The sequence below is a fragment of the Urocampus carinirostris genome, chromosome 8 (genome assembly GCF_059441175.1).
Source record: "Urocampus carinirostris isolate Australia breed hairy pipefish chromosome 8, RoL_Ucar_1.0, whole genome shotgun sequence".
In the NCBI taxonomy this organism is placed as follows: Eukaryota; Metazoa; Chordata; class Actinopteri; order Syngnathiformes; family Syngnathidae; genus Urocampus; species Urocampus carinirostris.
This window is the reverse complement of record NC_142356.1, coordinates 30,582,243-30,605,660: the sequence shown is the minus strand read 5'-3', so window position 1 is coordinate 30,605,660 and position 23,418 is coordinate 30,582,243. Positions and strand designations below refer to the sequence as shown.

Genomic DNA, 23,418 nt, shown 5'->3' with positions numbered 1-23,418 from the left:
TTTGTGATTAAAGCAGGGGTTGAGAACCTTTTTGACTCAAAGAGCCATACAGGCAAAATATTTTCCTTCTTTTAAAGAGAGAGAGCCACAGCATATATTTTAAAACAAAATTCAACAAAACTGCCAAACCTGCTCTCCTGACAAAAGCTAATTGTTGAGCACATTTTATGTCATTTGATGATTTGATAAAATCTCTGAAATAATAATAATGTCAGAGCCTGTGTCCCATATGAACAAATATACCACTTTAAACCTGTCTCCTTCCCAGTTACTTAAGATTGTTGAGACCCATTTTAGGGTCGTTTGTTTCAAAAATACTAATTTCAAAACATGGTTTGTAAAAATGCCACAAAATACTGCAAATGAGGATACTGACGTATTTTCCTTCGGCGGAGAACGCGCTGGGCACGGGGAGTGCGTACACGTGTATAGCTCCGCCGTCTCTACCGCTCACCCAGTCAAATTGCTCTGGGTGCTTTGCTGGAGTTTTGGGATGTTTATGGGTTGTTTTGTGGGTTTTCATCATAAAGTGTCTCAACAGAGAACTTAGATTGCTTAATGAGTTTCCATATTAAGGATTATTTAAAGACAAAACGGGGCAAATTGGTGTGACAGCTTGACTGTAAACTGTAGTTGAGACTGTGCCAAAACCACATTTATTTTCAGTGTGTCCTGGCTTTGCACCTGCTAAAATAGGCTTTGCATGTTACAATATTGAAAATATCTGCGAAAGTTCTATTTCATCTCCTAGCCAGATGTACTCATAAAACCAGCCATATATTGCTCGCGAGCCATAGGTTCCCGACCCCTGGATTAAGGGCTACACAAACATATATGATTTGAGAATACCTAACAAGCATGATTTTGTTGTCCCCGCAGATGATGAGGACGGCATGGACGCTGCAGACAACGAGCGGCGGCCACACTTCCCGCAGTTTTCCTACTCGGCCAGCGGACGCGAGTGAAAAGCTCCGTCTTGGCCCGGCCCGGGCACGCTCGCCCCGATCCCACCTGGCCCCGAAAAACCACCGATCCTGCCTCGTCTTTACCTGCGGACGTTTTGAGGAAAACCGTAGCCCTTTTTAGGAAAAAAACAAACAGTACCAGTCTCTCCTCTCTGTGGTTCGGGCGGGCGGGCGGATAGACGGAGGCAGGCAGTCGAGATGTCTCTCGGTGGACTTTAAAGAGTTTTTGCACAGTGGGCATGCACCCACACTAAATCTGAGTCGGCCACATTTTTCTGCAGGAGGCCAACTTTGTTAGTATTTATTTTTTCTCTATCTCAGTATTATTTCACGTCCACAATGTCCTCTTCATGGTGATGACCGCCTGTTTTTTTTTTGTGTCCTAGTGGCACTCAAGCAGAAGACCTTTTGTTTTTGTTTCCTTATCTTCCCAAGAACAAACAGCACCAAAAAACGTTGCCTTACGTGTGCTCACCCTCACAGTCGCTTTGTTTCGCACGACACAAAACATGCATCACTCCCGGTTGGCCTCCGACATAACACACACAAATGTACGTTTGTTGTTGTCGTCCCGCTACCATGGAAGCAGGTTCGCAAACAAGGACAAGCGAAAACTTGAGTCTTTGGCGTTCCCATCAGCCCTTCATGCTGCTGTGTGACAAACTCCCCTCCACAAAAACAGACATGCACGTACAATGACACACTGGCCAGTATACACATGCATACACACACTGACACTTAAACTGACTCATGTACATGAAATGTACACCAATTTGTACACGACACAAAATCTATTGCAGAAATAATAGTTTAAACATTGAAGGGGAGAATGTAGTAAAATAAATTTTGAAGTTCTAATGGCAGATAAATATGCTCAACTAGATTTTTTTGTTGTTTAAATAAAACCTAAAACGAGTAAATTCACTCATTTTATAAACATAAACTACCAGTAATATTTTTCTGCTTTTTACGAAAAAAAACAGATTTACAAATATGGACAAAATAATACCTGAAATCTGCAAAAATATGACACAGGCACATTAAACGTAGACTTTACAGTGTGCATCATATACGTGGATATGCAAATACATAAATACAACACACAGACACACATTTTCGAGCCTGAACACTTCCTCCCACGCCACAATTCAGGAGTTGCGCGTGAATTTTGAAATCGATGCTGTTATTTTTGAAAAGGGGCTGCACGCTTGCCTGCAGAGTATGGAGGACCAATCTTGACATATGTGGAAATCAATGAATTTAAAAAAAATTACAAATATTTCATATAAAAAAATAAACACATATAACATAAATCACATAATACTTGCCAAATATACGACATGGACGTTATTATTAGATTTATGAATGTGGTCATGTTTTATGTAGTGTATTTTGTCATTCAAATGAGGTCAAACTCCCTGAGCTTTTCACCTATTGGTTCGTCGATGAGTGCACCGATTTGTATTTGTTGTTCTCGTTTATTTTTTTCTTTTCAGTCATGTCGCAACAAACATTACATCACAGAATAAACAAATTACCTGAAAAGAAAAAAGGGATGGTAGGTTGATGCCAAAGTCTTATAAAAGACCTTTCCCCAAAATAACTTTTGACGCTTCTTTAATCAATCATATAAACAAGTTATCATATCCCACATCATTGTAACAATCATTTCTTAATTCATTAAAAATGATCACATGATTGAATCAAATAAATACAGTATTTTACAGTTTTTCTTTTCACATCCTTCTTATTTTCTATCAACAATACAATTTGTAACACTCGAGACAAATATGCATTTTCTCGTGAAAATGTAAATTTAAAGTGGGATTTGACGTGACCAGTAGCGAGCCTCAAGAGCCCGACTAGACCAGGCGAGAGCCTGTGCCCAGCCCCCACTTCCATCGCTTTTTTGCAGTTCAGATGAAGTCAGCCTGATCACGGTTGTTCTCCGGTGTCTGTTAAATGAGGGTTTAGAGCAAAATGGCATCTTTGCTTGCTCACACTATCAACTTATTTTTTCACTGATCAATCACTAGGTGAAAATCTCGGGCAACTAGGCCTCCTCATTTGAATAACATTTTGTTGTGACAAAAGATACACGATGCATAGCAAAAATACAGATTTGAATGAAAAATTACACAAGATACATGACAAAATACACAAAAGAAATGACAAAATACATGATTAAAAAAAAAAAAAAAATACGCGACAAAATAAATACCGCAATGAATGACATAAAAAGGGCCTTGTGCGAAAATGGCACTAGTATACCTTTTCCACGATTTTTTTATGGGTGGAAGGTAGTAAGACGTTTTGTTGTTCATATTTTAATTAACTTTTTGATATTAGAATTAATAATGTTCTAACTTTCATCATTTAACTTGGCATGTGATAAAGGCCTTGACTAAATACATACCTAGTATGCCATAATTGACGTACTGACGTATTGTAAAGCTATTATTGCTTACGATATTTTGAAATCCAATATTTTTTCTGTGATGTTTCCTACAAATTCATCAGATGTTGGTAAGGCGATTATCGCATGAGAAATCTGTATACAGTAAGGCCACTATCGCATGGAATATTTTAGATAAGTATTCGCTGTTTGACAGTTGTTTTGAAAAAGTGATCACTCCTAACTAATTGATGATGTCAAAAATATGACCTAAGTTCATTGTGTTCCAGACTTAACAGCTTTAAAACTTTTTCTCAAAAAGATTAAATCTAAAACTTATTGTCAGTAATACATTTTTGCATTAATTAATATGGGCTGTATTTGCCCAAGACTCCTACGACCCTAGTGGTTGGGGGGATCCAAAACAAAAATACTACTTAGGTATCAGGTGATTTATTGATGTATTCACTTATGGCATATATTTGTGGGTATTAATTTCGACATTTGTTTCTACATATGGCAGGATCAATCCTAAAGCAGAGGGGGCTTTTTTTGGCAAGTAGTGATTTTCCGTTAGCCTCGACATTCCTATTGCAACTTGTCCAATTCACGCGGCTTGATTAACGTTTTCCAGTGCCAGAACTCAGGAGTTGTCTTATTTAATAAAGAATGAATCTTACCAGTTAGAAAACAACCTGATTCTCTCTTGACAAATGACACTATAATACCTGTTGTGGAAAAGTGGGGAGATGACGCACCATTCGTTCTTGATTAGTGTAGTTCCCGTCACACACGTGGTCACAGCCAAGTTGAGCCAACTGTACACACTCAAGGACTTTTGGTTTCGATTCCGAAAATGAACGGGTGCAAACGACGCTTCCAGACGCAAAGTTCCGTCTCATTCCAGAAACATTCCCGTGAAATGGCACCGCCCGGTGCCATGTACATATTTATGCAATACGCGCTCTTTTCTCTGACATATTTCTTTATTTTCTATTTATTTCAACCGGTCTGTCGCCACGAAGATGGACATGAGCCCCGCTTCGTTCCAACGACCCCCCCCCCCCGTTCCCCTTCCGCTGCTCCTTAGTCATGCTGTACCTGCCAGTGACGTTTGTGTACCTCCACAGGAAGGTGACATTGAAAATGGGGGGAAATAAGTGACAATTTTTCACGGATTTTCGTCATCCTCTCAGCCCCTATGCCTGTTTTTTGTTGAACTTGTTGAACCAGAATATAATTGAAAAGCACCTCGGGAAAAAGTTGTTGGATTGATGAAAATGATGATCGAGTTGGGTTCATTAACTGGTCTTTCCCCCCTTAGCTTTTTTTTTTTTTGATGGTTTGTTTTTTGTTTTCTTACCAAAACGTTAGAGCAAGAACCCAGTAGTGGACTTGCTTTGCTGTGCTAGTATTTATTTTCAACTAAATTAAAACAAAATACATTTCATCCTTGGTCTTGGTTCTCTTTATTAATTGCATGGTTGGATGTGGTGCTTGTTACATAATTCTAAAAAACGGGTTTCTGTTTATCTATGCAGAATACTTTTTGGACTGACCGATGCTTGATTTCGTATAAACTTTTACGTTAAAAGTTTGTGGTTCAATTTATGCCTACTAGAAATGCGGATGTGGTCATTGACAGAGGGACATTGTGTTTGTAAATAGATTAAGAATTGTAGGCCAAAACACATATAAACGTGCATTTTCTTTAAAAACTCACTGGTCAATAAATATGTATTTTACCTTTATTTCACGTTATAGAACAATTAGTCACCCCCTTTTATTTTCTTTACCAAGATTTAATCTTGTATTGTGCATTTGTTTGTTTGGATCGTGATATCACGCGCGTGCTAGTTTTCATTTATTCAAAGATCAAAAATAGTAAAATTAAGAAAAAAAAACGTTTTATTTAGTCAAATTATCAACCCAAACTCAAAAGTAGATACAAAAACAGTTTATTGTATAGCTTTTAAGAGAAAAGTAGGTGGATGCGGCAGACAGGCAGCTTGACAGGGACTGCAATGACGATTTCAGCCAGAAGAGAGCGTCAGTAAGTAGAATTTATTAAATTACTGACACCGCTGTTAAACTTCTGCCAAGACACCCAGGTGCTACTTAGAATTCCATATTGCCTTAAAAAGTGCGTGTGTGACTTAAGTAAAATAACAGATTGGGTTTGCTCAATATTCTCTGGTTGATTAAACTGTAGTCAGAAAATAGATACAGTGGATGCTTTGCGAGTGTCGCCTGGCTTTGGTGTCATCCAGTGGAGATGGTTAAGGCCCCAAATCATTCTTTGAAGCAATGTAGCTCATTCTTCTCTTGTGTTTCTCTCAGCATCGTCTTGCGGGCCACCAATATGGTACATTACATCTCAGTCTGTAGATGCAAGATGCTAAAATTGTATTTACCACTGCTTGACATTTTTTCCCCATTACCGGTAGCAAAGTAGTAGTTAAACAGTATAGTTTTGCCTGGACTAGCAACATACATTTTGGAAGTTCTGCCTCCTCCACACTGAGCAATTTTAATAGTGATGGAGCAGAGTGCCCAAATTTTGGTAAAACTGAAACACTTTCTGGATGCACTGTAAGTCTTGTTTTTGGAAGGGTAAAGAACACTAACTCGCTTAAATCTAGATTTTATAAATTAATGGTTGAATAATCAGGTAAATAATACATTTGTATAATTCAAGTGTACAGGGATCCCTCTTATCGCTGAGGTTGTGTTCCCCAAAAAAAACCTGTAATAGGCAAAATCTGTGACGATCTGTGAAAACAGTTTTTTTTTTACAATTTAATAATCTATTATACACTGAAAACAAACAAAAAACCCTTTTACAGGCTCTAGCAACAAACAATTATTGTATAAACGTTTTTTTCATCTATTTTTTAACAAATAACTACAGTACGTACCTTCAAATGATAAGCGTGGACTGTTGCAGAACACAATGCAAATCCGTGAAGTAGCGAAACCGTTTGAAGTTTAAAGTCTTATAGTGAGGGATTGCTGTACTTCTTATTTACTTAGTAACTTAACACTTCTAGATTACCGTAATTGCTGGAATACAATAACTGAAAAACTTTACAAAGCGCATTAAATAGTTGCAGGTAATCTTTATTACAGGACATTTTAAGATGGTCATCTTTTGGTCAAATTTGGTGTTCAACCAACTGAAAGTCAATCCCTCAACATTCCTAAGAAATATTAAAAAAAAAAAAAAAATGAACAAAAAAACATTCGCAGTCATGACTGGGACCAACCAGATTGGACTGGACATCTTCATACAAGAAGAGGTAGACTGGACCTGCTCGTTTTAGATCAAGATGGTCGGGATCTTCTCTGGTCAGCCTTGAACGGGAATAATAATCTGGACTGCATCCTTATGGCATAGACTATACCAGTTGAGACTGTGCAGGAGATCACTACATCATATGGCCATGCAAACTGCTTGCAGGTAGAGCTTAGTCTGGGAGAGCAGGCGGCCAGTCCACATCCACTGACTGTAGGATAAGAAATAGAAGCACAAATACACATTTTACAGCAAAAGACAAGCTCACCCAGTAAAGCACTCAAGGGCCCAAGCGCAAAGTGACTTAAATTGGGATGGATAACATGTGCTTCCCAGTCAAAAGATGACACCGAACATGACGCAAAAGAAACTTGTTATTAGCTCTCATTTCGTAGCAAGAAGTAGATGGCAAATGGGAGACATAAATAACATGTGGAATAAGGTGCTCTAGTCAGATGAGACAAAAATGGAACTTTTTGGGCTGAATGCAAAGCGTTACGTTCGGTAACAGTGCACATCATCCCATAATCACCATCCCCGCTGTCAAACATGGTGGTGGTAGCATCATGCTCGGGGGTTGCTTGACTCCAGCAGGGATTGGTAAGATCGTTAGCTTTGATAGGAAAATGGATGGAGCCAAATATAGGGTGATTCTGGGAGAAAACCTGTTGGGAGTGTGCAAGAGACCTGAGAATGGGACACAACCGGACAACGACCCTAAACAAAGGTAAATCTACAATGGAATGGTTTAAAACTAATAACCCAAGGTAAAGACCTCATTTCGTTGCACCAACAATTGCCCTCAAACTTTGAAAAACTTTAGCTGTTTTGTAAGGTAGAAAGGGCAAATAGTTCTGTTTCCATTTGTGCAAAACCTATAGAGACATCCTCAAAAAGACTTTGGCAGTTAACGCAGCAAAAGGAGGTCGTACAGAGTTAACTCTAAGGGGGGCAATAATTTGCAACACCTATTTTTACTGTTTATTTGTTAGCACAAAATAAAATGTTTAAAACATTTGGTTTCTTTTCACTATTGTGCCTCGCATGTTGTTGATTCCCAGAAAATATTTTGAGCTTTTTGAAACCTGAAATAAGACCATACGTCAAAGATTTTGGAGGGTGGGGCCAATGCTTTGCAAAACACTAAATGGTCCGAGTAGTAAAATGTGTCAATAATGGTACCTGTACGTCTAGTTCCAGTATGTCTGTGTGCGTGTTAAGCAGCTGACACAAGTTTGGTTTAGTCCGCCCAAAGTCTCCGTGGACAAACTCCTTGATGTAGCTAAAGCAACCATGTCAGGCTAACAACAGAAAAATGGAACTCTGGTAGACAACACAGCAATAAAGCTGAAATCATAACCAAGAAAGGATACGTTCCCGCCTGCGTTTTGAGGGTGAGTCGGAAGTGATGCTCGTCCAACAAGTCGGTGCTCATACTGTGAATGAGGCGCTGACGTACCGCCAAAGTGCGACGGTGCAGAACTCTCAGCGGTGTCTTCTGGTCCACTTTCAGGTCCTCCAGGGACAAAACACAAAGACATGGTAGATCTCAATTATTTCTCCCGCTTTCCAAAAATGGTTTCACGTTGATATGATAGTCATCGACTTACTGGGTTTGTACACCTTTTTCATCGCCAACTTAAAGCACTTTACAAGGACTTTCAAGTTTTAAGGCCAATTTTTCCAAGTACCTTCAAAGGGGGAAATCTAGTGCAGATCAAAAGGGTTTTTTGTTGTTATTGTTGACTTTAATGACTAAAAAAAGGTCGCTATCTTACTGCTAACACCAACTTTGTGCTATTCTGAACTGTTCCCATCTATGATCTATCTTTTTGTGTCAATGGGCTGGTAAAAACTGACGTGAATTATGCTTCAACAATGCACACACAGCTTTAATACCTTACTAACATGGAAAGGTGTTGGGTAACAATTTAGTTCAATACAGAAAACAAAAAAGAAAGAAGTGAATGTAAAGAGAGCAGAAAAATGAGCCAAATTTGGACTCATTTTAATGATATTGATTGCTTCGAAGCAGAGTGCATTCAATCTTTCAATCTTAGAGACTGCTGATCTTTTACTTTCATTTTTTTTGACTTGTTTTAATTTATATTTTTTGCATGTTTTTCAGGGGATCTGTCTAAATTGGTTGGATTGTTGATAGTTTTTTTGCATTTCATTTATAGCACTAAAGAGTTAATATTTGTAATTTTTATTTTATTATTCTGCAATTTGAGGGATTTTGGGTCGTTGTTGACTTTAAATATGTTCAGTTACTAATTAATTTGGGGCATAACGTCTTATGATGATATAATTAATATGATAACATATTAAAAAAAAAATCTGAGGAGGCGTTTCAGAAAGCCAAGCCGATCCAAAGGAGCCGGTTTTCTGAATTGAGCTGTCCTCTTGGGTGTGACCAGTAGACAACGCCATAATGACAAGCCAACAAAGCAGGCGTGTGTGGGTTATTTTCACGCACTTTTGGAAAAGAAATTCAGAGTGCCAAGAAACATGGAAATGGCAACAATTTCGAGCATTTTTAAGCACATCACCCAAAATTCAAGCATTTTTCTGACCTCGAAAAGTATTTTAAATTCAAACCTTTATAAGGATTTCAAGCACCCGTACTAGCCTTGGACTTAAAAATACTTGATTTATGGAAAACAATCAAAGACCTTGGTGCCTCTTTGTTCGTTAATGTTTTTTGATCAATGGTTTGGTTTGACTGTAATGGTCCAAAAAGTGGGCATTGTCCACATTTGTCCAAAATGGGCAATTTGATGTTCTCCAGTAGTTGTCACTATACAACAATTTTACTTCGGATATTAATTTTGAGCTCGATTAATAACTTTCCAATGCTTTGTTACATGCAGTTTTCTTTCTTTTTTATGACACTTGAATTAGGAGGCATTAAATGTTTGCACTCTTTACAATAAAAAAATAGCATTAACCTCTTGCTCGGTGAATTTTACCTTGAAATTCTCAAAGTGGCATTTAAAGAATGCATGTATATTGTCTTGAACCTTATTGTCAAATATGCTCTACATACAGCACAGATGAAAAAAACTTCCTATTCTCCATGTGCAAACATGCAAATAGGTAAGGCACAATAAAAATATCAGGAGTTTTTTTTTTTTTTTAAATCAAGTAATATAAAAATATATTGGTTCCAGATTTTAAAAAAAAATGTGCACATGACGAGATGAGACATTTACTACTGATGTCATGGTTGCCATGGCCCCCAATTGGTTTGACTCAGTCCGTTTTTTTCCCCATCTATTTTTGTCCTGTTTATTATTCTCTCCAGTTTTCGTTCCCGTCTAGTTTGTCCTGTTTAATTTCGATATCCTATTTCGATATCAACCATGTCTTTTCCGTCCTGTCCGGTCTCGACCCCATCTGTCCAATATCTGCGCGGGCAATTGGTATCAATCTTGTCGATCTCTGGCTTCCTGTCATTCCACACCAGACTGCTGCCTAACGTGCATGACTCCCCATTTCCCGTAATAAGGTTTGTGTGGGAGACGTCATACATTTGGGTTCTCTTCCTGTTCCGGTTCATGACAACTGAAAACGTAACGTATAGTGTCTTGGTCAAAAATTTGCCTATAGAAATAAAGCATTATTAACATTATTAGTGATCTCAACACCAAATAACATGTTTTAAGAAATATTGTTTTGGGGCCGATAGTGGACCGATATCTCATACCAATGTCTGATCAGGACACCTCTATTGTCCTCTTTGTCAAAAAAAAAAAAAAAAAAAAGAAAATCGCGCTGCAGCCTTGTCATCAACAGATAATGTAAATTGTCTTTAATGATTTACCTTTAAGTGGTTGATAAAGTCGATGTCATCTTTCTGGATGGACTTTTGTGTCCAAACCAATGCCTGGTAGGACTTGGTCTTCTCCTCCTCGCCCTCCTTCATACGGCTCATGGCGTCTCTAACCGTGCGCACACCAGGACGAAAGTTTAAGGATACCCCCCAGCACGAAAATGGAGGATTTTCACCGTCGTCAGTTTGTACCTGCTGACCATCTGCAGATCTCGGACTCGGATCTTCTCTGAAGACTCGTTGATACGCTAGGGCACGGCAAGCCATAGTCAGCATTCAAACGTTTCAAAACACGGAAAGTTTCACCCTACCTGCTGCACGTCCTTCATCTTTTCCTCGCTCAATTTGCTCTTACGTGGGTCCAGCAGTTCTAACGCAAACGGGCGACCTGAGAAAAGAGAAGATAAATATAAAAACTAATAATAGAAAGATGGAGATACGAGAAAATATAAGGAAGATGAAAGGAGGATGGGGAAAGAAGACAAGGAGGAAGCAAAGAAACTAGTCTGGGAGGAGAAGAAAACGAGTGAGAGAAAAAAAGGAAAGAAAATACAGGACTGTCAAAAAAAAATGAACATTCTAATAATGGTCTTTATTTTCTGTCATGCAATTAAGAAAGCGAAAATGTCGTTTTTTTTCCAGAGGAAAAGTTAATTTTAAGTTTTTGTAGTTTTCTATTTTCTTTGAAGGACAATCTCAGACATGAAGTAATGTCACATTGTGAGCTATATTGGTTTAGTCTAAACGTTCTATTGACACATGGCATCATCACCATTTGCTTTAGATGTTGTAAGTTCAACCCCATGGTCTGTAAATTTTGAAGTATATTATTTTGTAGTTAGATTGTTTTTTATGTATTCAACAGAAATTGCTAATTGTTTAGTGTTATTTTAATCTTTTGTACTTTCATTGTTTCTGTTTTACACTGTTTTGGATTAAAATGGAGATTGGACACTAATTTTGACTTACTTACCACACTTTATTTTATAAGTGAAGCTACTGCTGAAGTATGCAGTTAATTGCATTATAGAAATAACTATCACAATATTCTAATTTTCTGAGACAATCCTGTACAACAAAAGGTCTTTTCGCACAAAACAACCCAGAAAATTATAGAAAATGTATCCAAATAGTGGATCAAGATGTTATGACCCAATCTGGGTTATTTTGACCCAAGTACTCTTGTGTGATGATGCTGCTGCCGATGATGATGAGTAAGAGGACATGAGCCAGCTTGTTAGTTTACCGTTTCCAAGGGTGCGAACATCCACGTCTTCACGGCCGGACGATGAGAAATTAAATCCTGTATCAAAAAAGACAAAATTGCTGTTGTTGCCAAAAAATAAAACTTCTGTACTGCAGATATTAATTCACAGCCAGCAGCATCACCCGTTTTTGTTAGTCAACAAACAAAATGGTCAGCAACTTTTTTAGGCATCCCTGGCCTTTCAAACTACCGTACTCCTGGACTATAAGGTGGACCTAAAAAACCCAAATTAGCCAAAAATTTGAAGGAGCGCGCCCTTATATGCGAACAAAATTGGAAATGAGTTACCATATTTTTGCAAGTTTTGAGCTGTCAATAAAATGTATTGTTGACTTCAATTGCATTACAGTGGTGGCAATGTGATTTGAACAAAGACCACGAAAACCTTACTACCAGGCCGCTAGGGACATGGATGATTGTTCGCAATTACATTCAACAGATTACAACCCGGGATCGCATCCGGGAGAGCACAGGATCCTATATACTTGAGCATTAGGTCTTATCTCATTATCACACTATTTTAGTCACGGTACGAGATATGTAAGAGAAAAGAGAAAGGGATTACAATTAGTTTTATATAACTTTGTTTAACTTCTCAGCTCAAACTAAGTGTTGTGAGAGAAAACATTTTGAATATGTACGGCCATGTGTTTATGAATTTCGGAATAACCGAATTACTTCCCAAAATACCTTTTCTTCATTCTGTTCATGATCTCAAAGACTTTGCGAGTCGGCGATACTATACTGTATTCTAGTGGCCACTAACAATTTCTGTAACACGAACCGGTTTAATGTCTGACCATATTCTTGTGGCCTAGTCCAATGATAACGTCAACAATTAGGTACTGTGACTAAACATAGTGTAATGTTAAGATAAAACATGATACCTATTCATATGTTGTCTATACCCAGGGTTGGGTAGGGTTACTTTAACTTGATTACTTTCAATTACTTTTGGATTACTCTAATACCAAATATGCTAATAAAAGACAAAAGAAACTAAATATGAATAAAATATTATGTTGGCAAGCTGTTTGGATTTATTTTCATTTTGTTTCTATCGCATTTTATGTTAGTTTTGCCGGAGATCAAAGAGATCAAAGCCAGGAGAGAAGCTTACCACGTGTTGTGAGTCATAATTTTATTCATATTTAGTTTCTTTTGTCTTTTATTGGCATATTTGGTATTGGAGTAATCCAAAAGTAATTGAAAGTAATCAAGTTAAAGTAACCCTACCCAACTGTGTCTATACCCTAGTAGTTTAGTGAATAGGATCCGGCGCGCACCCAGCTGTGATCCGGGTTTGATTACCGTGGCATCAATAGTTTATTCAATCAATGTACAAATACGATACCTTCATATTTTTTGAACAGCCCTGGCCCTTACTGTAGTTTTAAAATTCATGCGAATTATAGTCTGGTGCGCCTTATATATGAAAACTATATCACAAAAGAGCATTTTGGGGGGGTGTACCTTATACTGCGGAAAATACAGTACTTTTGCCAAAAATATCCTACTCTAATCTTTATCCTGACCCAAATTTTTCATTAATAGGCAAACTGTGCAGCCAACAAGGGATTTGTAAACGAGATTGACCTTGTGCTGTGAAAGCGGCGAGGATGGGCGCAGCAATAAGCTCCTCGACAGATGACTCCATCCTCCGCTCACCGTTGATGAGCCATGGAGTTTGCGGCAGGCTACGGCAGAACTTGTTGTAGCGCCCTGAGTGCCGCCAAACACAATGTTTAAAAACAAAGAAAAATAAAAGCATCCCACTTAATGAGTCCCCAAAACATACCCGCCACAAAAACGGAGGCGTGGACACAGTGGACGGCCAGCGGCGTGCAGCTGTTGCCCGGACGTTTCGGCGGACTTGGCGAATGTCTGCCAAAGAAAAATAACTAACATTTTTTGTCCACTAAGGTTTTCCCAAAGAGGACCTTACTGGAGAAATTTGATGTCTGAGATCTTCTCCAGAGCTTTCACCACTGCCATCCGGGTAAATACGGACTGCGTACAAAAAGCACATGCATTTTGGCAGCAAGTGTCAAACTTTTATTTTTCCTGTTCAAAAACGATTTCAGAGTGTTCTGTTTTATGTCAAAAATTTTGAAACAGTACTTTCCATGATGGTCAACAAATCTTCAGTCCTGATTCCTTTTAGGTCTTCTTATTTGTGAAAAGAGCCATAATCTCTTTTAGGACCCTTTTTCCATTTAAAAATACAATTTCCTCAGTAAAAACACTTTCACTGTTGTGTGTTGTTCCAATCGCATGTATGAAGATTCCAGCAGAATCTAGCATTCCAACTCCAAAACTTCCCTGTGAGTTTATTTTTTAAGTCATGATCTTGCTATAGTGATACATAGTAAAAGTACTACAAGACAAATATCTTGAATATAGCTGGAAATAAAAAGATAAACACAGACTAAATGTAAATGTAAAGGATATGCATTTATATAGCGCTTTTCAAGTCAAGGAAGACCTCCCAAAGCGCTTTACAATGTGCTTCACACTTTTACCTTCTTACACACTAACTAACCAACAGCAGTATCAGCCATGCAAGGCAACTAGCATAACAAGGAGGCTGGGACGCGAACCTGCGGCCTCTTGATCCCTATACCTCCCAAGCTAATGCATGGGACACACTACAGGAAGTAGTGCCCCTGCAACCATGGCAGTTGAGGGATGAACCGTGAATTTATGGTGGACGTAAGACCCAAGTCTATCTTGCTAAGTACATCTTTTTCCACAAGGTAAATTTTCACGCCAAAGTTTTTTGTTTGAATATTTAGAAGTTCCTGCGGAGTGTCTGATCTTTGAATACACCGTGAGGCGTGGTTTTCATCAATAATGTGTCCTTCCTGGTGAGAAGCAATTTCCAATTTTAAAAAAGTATTTTAGAATAAAAACACTGCCACCGTGTCAATGGTAAGATATAATGACATAATGTCTACAGTTTATTGTGAAAGGGCTTAAAATTGCGGGATGTTTCCTTTAACAATTTCTAGCCTGATCATATCCTCGCTTTGTATGTTAACCACCATCACCCCCTAAGTTTTTCCATTTTACTTTTGCTAACAATCTTAAGGCGAGATTATTTTTTTTGTTTCATGGCTATAATATTAAACAGGGTTGGGTAGGGTTACTTTAACTTGATTACTTTCAATTACCTTTGAATTACTCCAATACCAAATATTCTAATAAAAGACAAAATAAACTAAATATGAATAAAATGACTAAATTTTGGGCAGGCTTGGGGAGTAACGGAATACATGGAACGGCAAAAATGATGTTGGGAAGCTGTTTAGATTTATCTTTATTTTGTTTCTGTCACATTTTATGTTAGTTTTGCCGGAGATCAAAGCCAGGAGAGAAAGCTTACCACGTGTTGTGAGTCATATATTTATTCATATTTAGTTTATTTTGTCTTTTATTAGCATATTTGGTATTGGAGTAATCCAAAAGTAATTGAAAATAATCAAGTTAAAGTAACCCTACCCAACCCTGATATTAAAAATCTGTTGTCCTTATTATTAACCAAATTTAATATCTGTCATCAATGGCTTGCTTCAATGTCGTCCAAATTTGAACTTGTTAATAACCGTCAACCTTAATGCAATCTGCGTGCCAGCTCACCTCTTTGTTCTTCGTGACTTTGAAGCAGTCGGGACAAGTAGACGCGCTAAAAGAAAAGGCAAAAGAAGAGTCATGTCAAATCAAAAAGGCACCAGGATGCAATGCGGTTTGGCATGGTGAAGGGCTGATGACTCACAGAAAGTGGCAGTCGCTGTCTGTTTCTGGGTGTGTGAAGCCCACGCTGACCTCCAGCGCACTCTCAAAATAAAAACACGCAAATTTCAATTATTTTTGAGTAGCTTTAAACAGTGTCTGAAACTCATGACAAAAAGTTTATCTGAGTGATTGGTTTTTACTTAGGAAAAAAAGTTAATTGCTTAAAGTATTAAAAGTTCAAATGGAAATAGTTTCATTATTTTGTAGCTACGCGTATTGCCTGTGTCTGAAACCCGTGACAAAAAGTTACCGGACACCAGGGCAGACGGCTCTGAAAAGTTGCCTGCCCAGCCATAAAGTTACCTGCCCCATTTTTCACAATGTGAAACACAATAAGACGACTAATCGCAAAAAAAACATTGTTGCAAAGTATAAAGGATTAATAACCAGAAAATATAACAGAATAACACTTTAAAATTAAGTTTATTATAAATCTACTTACAACATTTATTGCATGTATATGACATTGCTGTTTTCCATCTGTCATCAGTATGTACCTGTATTTACTCATCTTCATTCATGCAATGTTTGCATTGCATCGTCTGCTACAAGCCACATGAACTCCTCTTTCCACGATGCTCTTAATGTACGTTTACGTTTTGTAGCGTCATACATTTAGTTAGCTTCTTTTGAAACTTTCTTCTGGTGCTGAGGTTTTGGCTTGATTCCTAACCACTTATCCATTTTTCTTGCGTTCTCTGTGCGTCGACTTTGGAAAATGATATGCAAACGCACAACCTTATAACGCTCGGGAAAGTCCGGAACCAGGAAGTTATTCGATGCAGGCTTCTGATCGGCTGCCGAGTATGCAAATTGCCAAACAAAACGGGAAGTTGCCGGCCATCCGGGCGGAGACGTTTTGAAAGTTGTACGCCAGACGTAAAATATGCACGACCCGGGCATCCGGGCAGACGTTATTTTAGACACTGCTTTAAAAGTCAGAAGCTATATGAGCACTTTTTGCCAGACCAAATAATCACAAAAAAAACTAAATTCAAATGACAATGAGCCATGTTAAAAATTGGAAATACACTGAACTAAAAAACATATCAGATTTCATGTTTCATGCCGAGTTTAATAATTAAACAATGTTTAATACAAACAAGGCAAGTTTAAGGTTATGCTGCCACTTCAAAGACCTAAAATAAAAAGATGCAATTAAGGGACTTCCCTGCCATGTGCGTAAAAAGAGCCACTGTTGCCATTCATCAAACATGACATACTGTCAAATGAAAGAGAAAAAAAATAACAAATCCATGAAACAGGTACTGATGCGGGCCACTACTTATCCCTTGATACTAGGTTCACATTGGGGAATTTAAGGATCATTTCCCAATGTTTTGGTGAGATTGTTCACATGTGACTTCATCTCATGTGCGAAGGCCATAACTCGTCCGCATGTGCAGAAGGACACGTAACGTTACACGAAATGCGCTTATGTTTGTTGAAGTACCGTACTCATGGATGTTAAGAGCGGAAGGTAGTCCCCCGAAATATTGATTAAATCTAAATCTTGCTTTCCCCCCCATTAAATGTTGTTCACGCTGTGTGTGTGTAAATATTGTTAACTATCACTAGGACACTATCAGTTTATCAATGAGCGCCACTGTTGTCACAGCAGTGACGTCGTGCAACATCCAAGTATATAAGATGGGATGTTGGCTGTTCCGTGAGTTACAAAACAAAGGAGTTATCATCGTCCATGAATGTGTGAACTCATGACACTCCGTATTTTCGTCAGCCGTGGTCGTTGAATTCTCCGCTTCCTCTTGCCTGGTTGAAGGCAGAATAGTGACATCTGCAGTCTATCGATAACGTGCAGGTAGCATGAATGCGCCTTGAGTGCTCAGACGTAAGTCACATTCCAAAACCGTAAATATATATTGGATTAGTTTCGCACTCCGAGTGGCCTTAGTTTGGTGTGGAAAAAAAAAAATCAGATATGTTCCGTTCGGACTGACTTTAACAGAACAGATATAGGTCTCGTCCGTACCAAAAAAAAAAAAAAAAAAATTCAATTTCCCTGCAGTGTGAACCTAGCCTTAGACTTAATTAAGCCTTCCCGACTTCATTTCCTGCCGTCCTTTACTAGGCCACACTCTTAATGGCTTCTCACCATTTTCCCAAAAATATTGTGGGAGAAACACCTTTAACTGGGGGTCTCTTCCTTATTCTGCAGCTGGTTTATGGACTTTCTCTCCAATCGCCCACAGGCTGTGAAACCCGCCCGTCAAGTCCTTTCCACCATGATGCTGACCAACCGGATCATCCCAAGGATGTATGCTGAGCACTCTACTGTTCACCCCTGTATACCTGGGACTGTTCACTAACCCACCCCGCGAACACAATTGCATACCTGTCAACCTGTACGTTTTTGCCGTACAAAGTACTTTTATTATGCATTTTAAGACGTGTAAGACGTACAAGAAAAACGCAACATTGTCAATTATGGGTACCATCCGGTATACACCGACTATGACGAAGCGGCAAATCAATCAAGTCAAAAGAGTTCGCCGCGGTATCCTCTATCTCGGTATCGGGGTTTTTAGGTTACAAACAAAGCGAGCGGTTCGATGCTACTGTGCGCATGCATCTGCCGCCTCGGATTTCATGTGATAGTTATGTAGTGAAAGGAAGTCCCTCTCTTTTTAGAGAACCGGCTTTTTCGGCTCAACTCATTTAAGAGAGCCGCTCTCAAACGCCTCACTTGCTTTGATGCATTATGAATCATTATTGTTGTATAAAGAAGTAAAGGAAAGAAGGAAGTAAAAAAAGAAAATGAAAAAAGACAGGTTTGTGGTTATCCCTTTAATCAGTATATTACCAACAATAATTTAATGCAGAAAATGAATTAATAATTTGAATAAGAAAATTTATTATTCTACTTAATTATATTTGCATGTATTTTTTCCTTCTACAGTGAACGTCCAAGCTACTTCATTTTTGAACTTTTTTTTAATAATAAACCTCATTCATGTCGAGCAACTCAGTATCTCACAACAAAATGTTAATTAACAATATATATGATACAAAGAAACATGTACAATATAACGTTAAACTACATAAATAAACACATTTGAAAAAAAATATGGTGTAAGATTATTTTGTATTTTGTAAGGGAAACTACGACAGGTTGTAAGGGCGTGGACCCGTGGAGGTTGACAGGTATGCAATTGTGAAGTTCGACGACGACACCACCTTGGTGGGACTCGTCTTTGATAGGGATGAGACGCCATACAGGAAGGAGGTGTAGATGATGACAACGTGTTGATTGTTCAGCTATAAGCAATAATTTGAGTTAAATGATACCTTGATGGACTTCTTTTTTTTTTAACAGATACCAATTGTATTTTTATGAATACAAGAAAACCCCAGAAAGGATTTCTGAAAGAACCAAATGAGGGGAAAAAAATAATCACTTATTTATATCCAGTTTGAAGCCCTTTAGAATGAGTCCGCCCCTCACCTTGGAGACCAAGGCAATCCCGCCCAACTCCCGGGCCAGCAAATCCTGCATGATCCACTTGAAGGCCTCCTTGACCTGGATGACATCATTGCGTCCAAGCACGAGACACTTGGCTCTGGAAGATTGTGCGATAGCTCATTAAAATCACGCCACGGCAAGTCAAATTTTGCAAGTAAAAGGGTGTCCTTTACCTTACTTGCTCCTTCACGTGGAGCCAACATGAGTGCTGCAGGTGCAGAAAAATATAAAATATGTAAAAAATGTTTAGAAATAAACCAACAATTAATTTGTCCTGAACCACAGTGACTGACCTCTCGCACACACATCTGAGCAGGTAGAGAGATGGACAGCACCAGGGAATCCACCTCGTAGTTTCCCTTTTTCACAGTGTCAGCAATCTGTAGAAAGTATAACATGTTAGCTTCCATCTTCATTTTGCATTTTTCATTCTGTTGCATCTTCAAACGCAGACCATTTACATAAAATTACTAGTTGGATATTATTATTTATTTATTAAACACCATAATAATCCAAGTTTAATTCATAAAGTACATTTCATTAAATAAGTGGTTAATTTAAAAAGAGATTAATAAAAACCACGGATTTAAATTTTTTCTCAGAACACAAAGTATATCTAAAATAAACTCTACGGAATACAGAAGTGTTTAAACTTACTGAAGAAGAAAAACATGTGTGAATGTCCTCGCTACCAAACTTGTTTTTAATCAAACATGACCATCAAATACTCTTCTTATATATTATTATTCAACTACAACTACTAAAGTAGATTTTTTTATAATCAGAAAAGGTGAAATAAAAAATGTTTTTTTAAATGGGATATTAAAAATTAATAATTGATTATGAATAAAAGATGAGTAGTCAAGTCAAGTAATGTTCGATTTAAAGGTAAAATTATTCATACTCATTTCCAAGCCTCATCTGTTAGGCTGCTTTAAAATAAAATACAGCCCTTGTAATAAATAAGATATTTCTATTGAAACTGAAGCGAATTGTCTTTATAGACATTGATAACAACTTGGTGAAACGTTATATCAACTAAAAGGTTAAACATAATAAAGACATTAAAATAAGACGGTCAAGATAGTCAAAAATATTTACAATATTTAGTTCTAAGAAACGCTATAATAATACTGCAATGAAACATAGAGCAACGTAACAACAGTGCAATGAAAAGTATTGAAATAAAATAGATTTACTAATAGAATAAAACGGTATAAAATTAAATAAAATCTTCCGACTCATGAACATGTCACCTGCACAGCCTGGCTGTTGTCGCTCAGGTTCTGCAGAACACCCAAGCACACCACGCAAATGCTCGAGTCTTTGTCCGGTTCATCAAATTCTAGTTTGCTTTTTTTCTTGACTGGGTCTGAAACATCAGCATTATGGAAATTTTGGTTTTCATCTGTCAGCGTAGACTCTACGTGGGCCTCTGAAGCACCGATGAATGATCGAAGTTGTCTGAGTGTTTCCTGATTGAGAGAAGCCACACGTCACTGTTTCTGCAATATTGGGTGCGACAAATCTTTCCCGTATCTTCCATTCAACAAATATGCATCAAAAACACAAGCGTTACCTGTAATCAGACAGCGATTGTTAACCCCATGAAACTTTCGGAGTAAGGTAAAGAGTAGCAAAGTAACTTATGCCAACACCGTCACAATTGGCGGGCCATAGGGGGCCTGGCCTGCCCCACGAAAGGGCTTGGGCCTACCTACTGGAAGCCTAATCTTGTATATATATATATATATATATATATATATAGTTAGACTATGTAGCTACGCAACTGCGTCAATGTTGCCACACACGTTATGGCACACTTTGGAATAATATGAATGAATCTGTGTGAGAGAGTGAGAATTTTTGATTATGACCTTCTCCAGTCATGGATTCAACAACTGAAAACATGCGCGGGAAACAGGCAAGAGCTTAAAAAGGCATGCGACTTCAAAAGAACATTTAGCCTGTGAAGCAATGCGGTTATATTTGGAAAAACTTAGAGACACCAGGGTAGCACGGCGGAGCAGTGGTTAGTGCGTGTGCGGCACAGTTCTGAGGTCATGAGATCGAACCTCCTGTGTGGAGTTTGCATGTTCTGCCCGTGCTTGCGCGAGTTTCCTCCGGGCACTCCGGTTTCCTCCCACATTCTAAAAACATGCATGTTAGGTTAATTGGCCGGTCCAAATTGTCCCTAGGTGTGAATGAGCGAGCGAATTGTCTGTCCCTGTGTGCCCTGCTATTGGCTGGCAACCAGTTCAGGGTGTCCCCTGCCCGAAGATGGCTGGGATGGGCTCCAGCACCCCCACAACCCGACTGAGGATAAACAGTGCAGATAATGGATGGATGGATGGAGACACCAATTAAGAGAGTTCTACTCTATAGAATTCAAAACAACCGTCTTGCAACAGATGTTACATGTCAACCATAATTAATATTGTGGATTTTTTGGTTGTGAATAAACTGCCGTTAACGAAGAGGTAATCCTAATTTTGCCCGTTTGCTGGACAACAGGGACTCCATAGGGCGGTACTTGTCTCTTTTCTACTCCGTGCGCAAAGATCCAGTACTGAGCTGGATAACAAAACAAAAAAAAAAAAACAATAACACATCATGCACACTATTCAAGGCCAAAGAACAAGACAATCAAAGTGATTAGCAAAATTTTGACAGAGGAGATAGTGAGAGAAGTCGGACTAGCTGGTATTCAATTAAAGTGGATGGCACATGGGATCCTGTGGGCCCCAAAATATATATCCATAGTTGTGCGTTTTGTTGGGAAAAAAACTATGCTGCCCAAGTGCCTCTTTGCAATAGCAACATACAAAATAGGTGATTAAAGAGGTTTCCACAAGTGTTATCATTGATGAGATTATCGCCCTGGACTGTTTCAAAGCACATCATTTACGGTGTTTTTTCTCTTTGAGAGATGCGTATTGTGTTATATCCGTTTTGTGGATATTGATAAGATTTCTTCTGTATATGGTTTTAAATAAAGAAGCCTGATGTAAGCAGTTGCTGGATTTGCTGTCAGACATATTTAATGTGCATCAGTGGTGTGCAAATACATTTTGTGCTAATCATAATTTTGCCCCCCCTGATGCATTTTAAGTGACTCCCCCCTAGACTAATGTTTGGCCTTGGCTTATACAACATAATAACACAAATTTCAGATTTGTTTTTCCGTACAAGGAAAATTGCAAGTGTCTGCAAAAGTGGCGAGTAAGGACCTGGCAGGTGAGCCTGTAAGCGTCCGGAACTCCGATGCAACAAAAACGTAACACGCAGCGAGCGCAGCAGCCAGACGCCAACAACTTCCTGATGATGACCTTATCTTTCTCTTTTAAAGGCAGCATCTCCTCTTCAGTCTGCAAACACTCAACAAGTTAATTCTGTCTAAACAAAAGCACAGGAGTATCCCATTATCATATTTTAAATCAGGTCTGAATTAGCCAATATAGTAGGAATAGTTACAGCGCAGTTGAGTCAATGCGAACTATGAAGGTTTGACTATCTCAATGTTGTTGATTGAGTGTAGGTGTAAAAAAAATAATTATTCCATTAACATTACCGTTGTTTTCCCTAAAGGACATTAGTTAAAGAGCATTGTACATTTTGCATGAATACAATTTGACTTGTTTTGCATTGTTTTGACGCGATAAAGCGTGTCTTGCATAATGTGTGTGCGTCACACTGGCGTATGAACTAACTTAGCTTTAGCCGATACGGACCGTCTATGGGGTGGTGCAGACAACACGCTTATTAACGGATAACAGCCAAAACAGACAATATTTGTAAAATGCTGTCTGCTCACACATGCTAATGTCGTAAAACTACAATACTTCCGGACCTTATAGTCACACCAAGCAGGCAAGATAATCAAATTAGAGCGTCTCGTTTTCATTCATTTGTTGAACAACATTTCTCGCATTTACTTTTTTCTTTTCGAGTATTTCATCACCCAAAAATAAAAAATGAGTGAAAGTTTTCAGTCAATGCTTATAGGATGTAAATAAAATAAATTTATTTATTCACGGTACCTATCTATTTATTGAAAAAAATAAATCCATTAAAGAACATTTTCTTCACATATAATGCATGATATTTGAAATCATAAATTCTTACTGGCTACTTTAATTCTTACTGGAAAATTGCATTTACGTTACACGATATTTATTTTAGTCCGACGAGTAACGAACTGAACAATATTTAAAGAGCAAAACTGAATTACTGCATTCTTTACAATTTATTAGTCCTTAAAAATATTTCAATCAACTCACATTTCCATTATTTTTACTTTAACTCATGTTCTATCATAAATTACTAAGTGAAATCGTTATATCAATTATGGGTTTTTTTTCGGTGCTCTGCAAGTGCTGTCT

At 38.2% G+C, this 23,418-nt stretch overlaps 2 protein-coding genes across 4 annotated transcripts in view; one reads left to right on the top strand and one right to left on the bottom strand.

The window, feature by feature from the left end:
• The window catches only part of akt3b (AKT serine/threonine kinase 3b), a 31,837-nt gene extending 29,143 nt beyond the window's left edge, over positions 1-2,694 (top strand). Inside the window, exon 14 of the mRNA XM_088342333.1 lies at positions 880-2,694. Coding sequence (XP_088198459.1) covers positions 880-965 — 86 coding nt within the window. The 3' untranslated portion in view covers positions 966-2,694. The remainder of the gene's footprint in view (positions 1-879) is intronic.
• Positions 2,695-6,464: 3,770 nt separating this feature from the next.
• pus10 (pseudouridine synthase 10) lies at positions 6,465-22,891 on the bottom strand. 3 transcript variants are annotated; one of them, XM_088342329.1, is made up of 18 exons: positions 22,747-22,891; positions 22,267-22,404; positions 20,293-20,511; positions 19,330-19,416; positions 19,210-19,244; positions 19,019-19,133; positions 15,533-15,594; positions 15,397-15,442; positions 13,703-13,767; positions 13,556-13,641; positions 13,354-13,479; positions 11,737-11,793; positions 10,802-10,878; positions 10,683-10,738; positions 10,482-10,599; positions 8,029-8,171; positions 7,838-7,937; positions 6,465-6,866 (listed from the first exon to the last, which is right to left on the bottom strand). In XM_088342329.1, the coding sequence occupies exons 2-18, from the start codon at positions 22,390-22,392 to the stop codon at positions 6,828-6,830; spliced, it is 1,557 nt and encodes a 518-aa protein (XP_088198455.1). In that variant the 5' UTR covers positions 22,393-22,404; positions 22,747-22,891; the 3' UTR covers positions 6,465-6,827. The 3 variants fall into 3 exon arrangements, with proteins under 3 accessions (XP_088198455.1, XP_088198456.1, XP_088198457.1); XM_088342330.1 differs by having other exon boundaries at positions 22,768-22,889; XM_088342331.1 differs by lacking the exon at positions 22,747-22,891 and adding an exon at positions 22,608-22,715.
• Positions 22,892-23,418: the final 527 nt, after the last annotated feature.

Bases quoted from the DNA above. Each gene is read 5' to 3' on its own strand.
- pus10 (XM_088342329.1), bottom strand. From the start codon at position 22,392: ATGCTGCCTTTAAAAGAGAAAGATAAGGTCATCATCAGGAAGTTGTTG. The intron at 19,245-19,329 runs GTCAGTCACTGT...CTGCACCTGCAG, and splicing joins CTCAGATGTGTGTGCGAGAG to CACTCATGTTGGCTCCACGT. The intron at 11,794-13,353 runs GTCAATCTCGTT...TTTTTGATACAG, and splicing joins CGCCGCTTTCACAGCACAAG to GATTTAATTTCTCATCGTCC.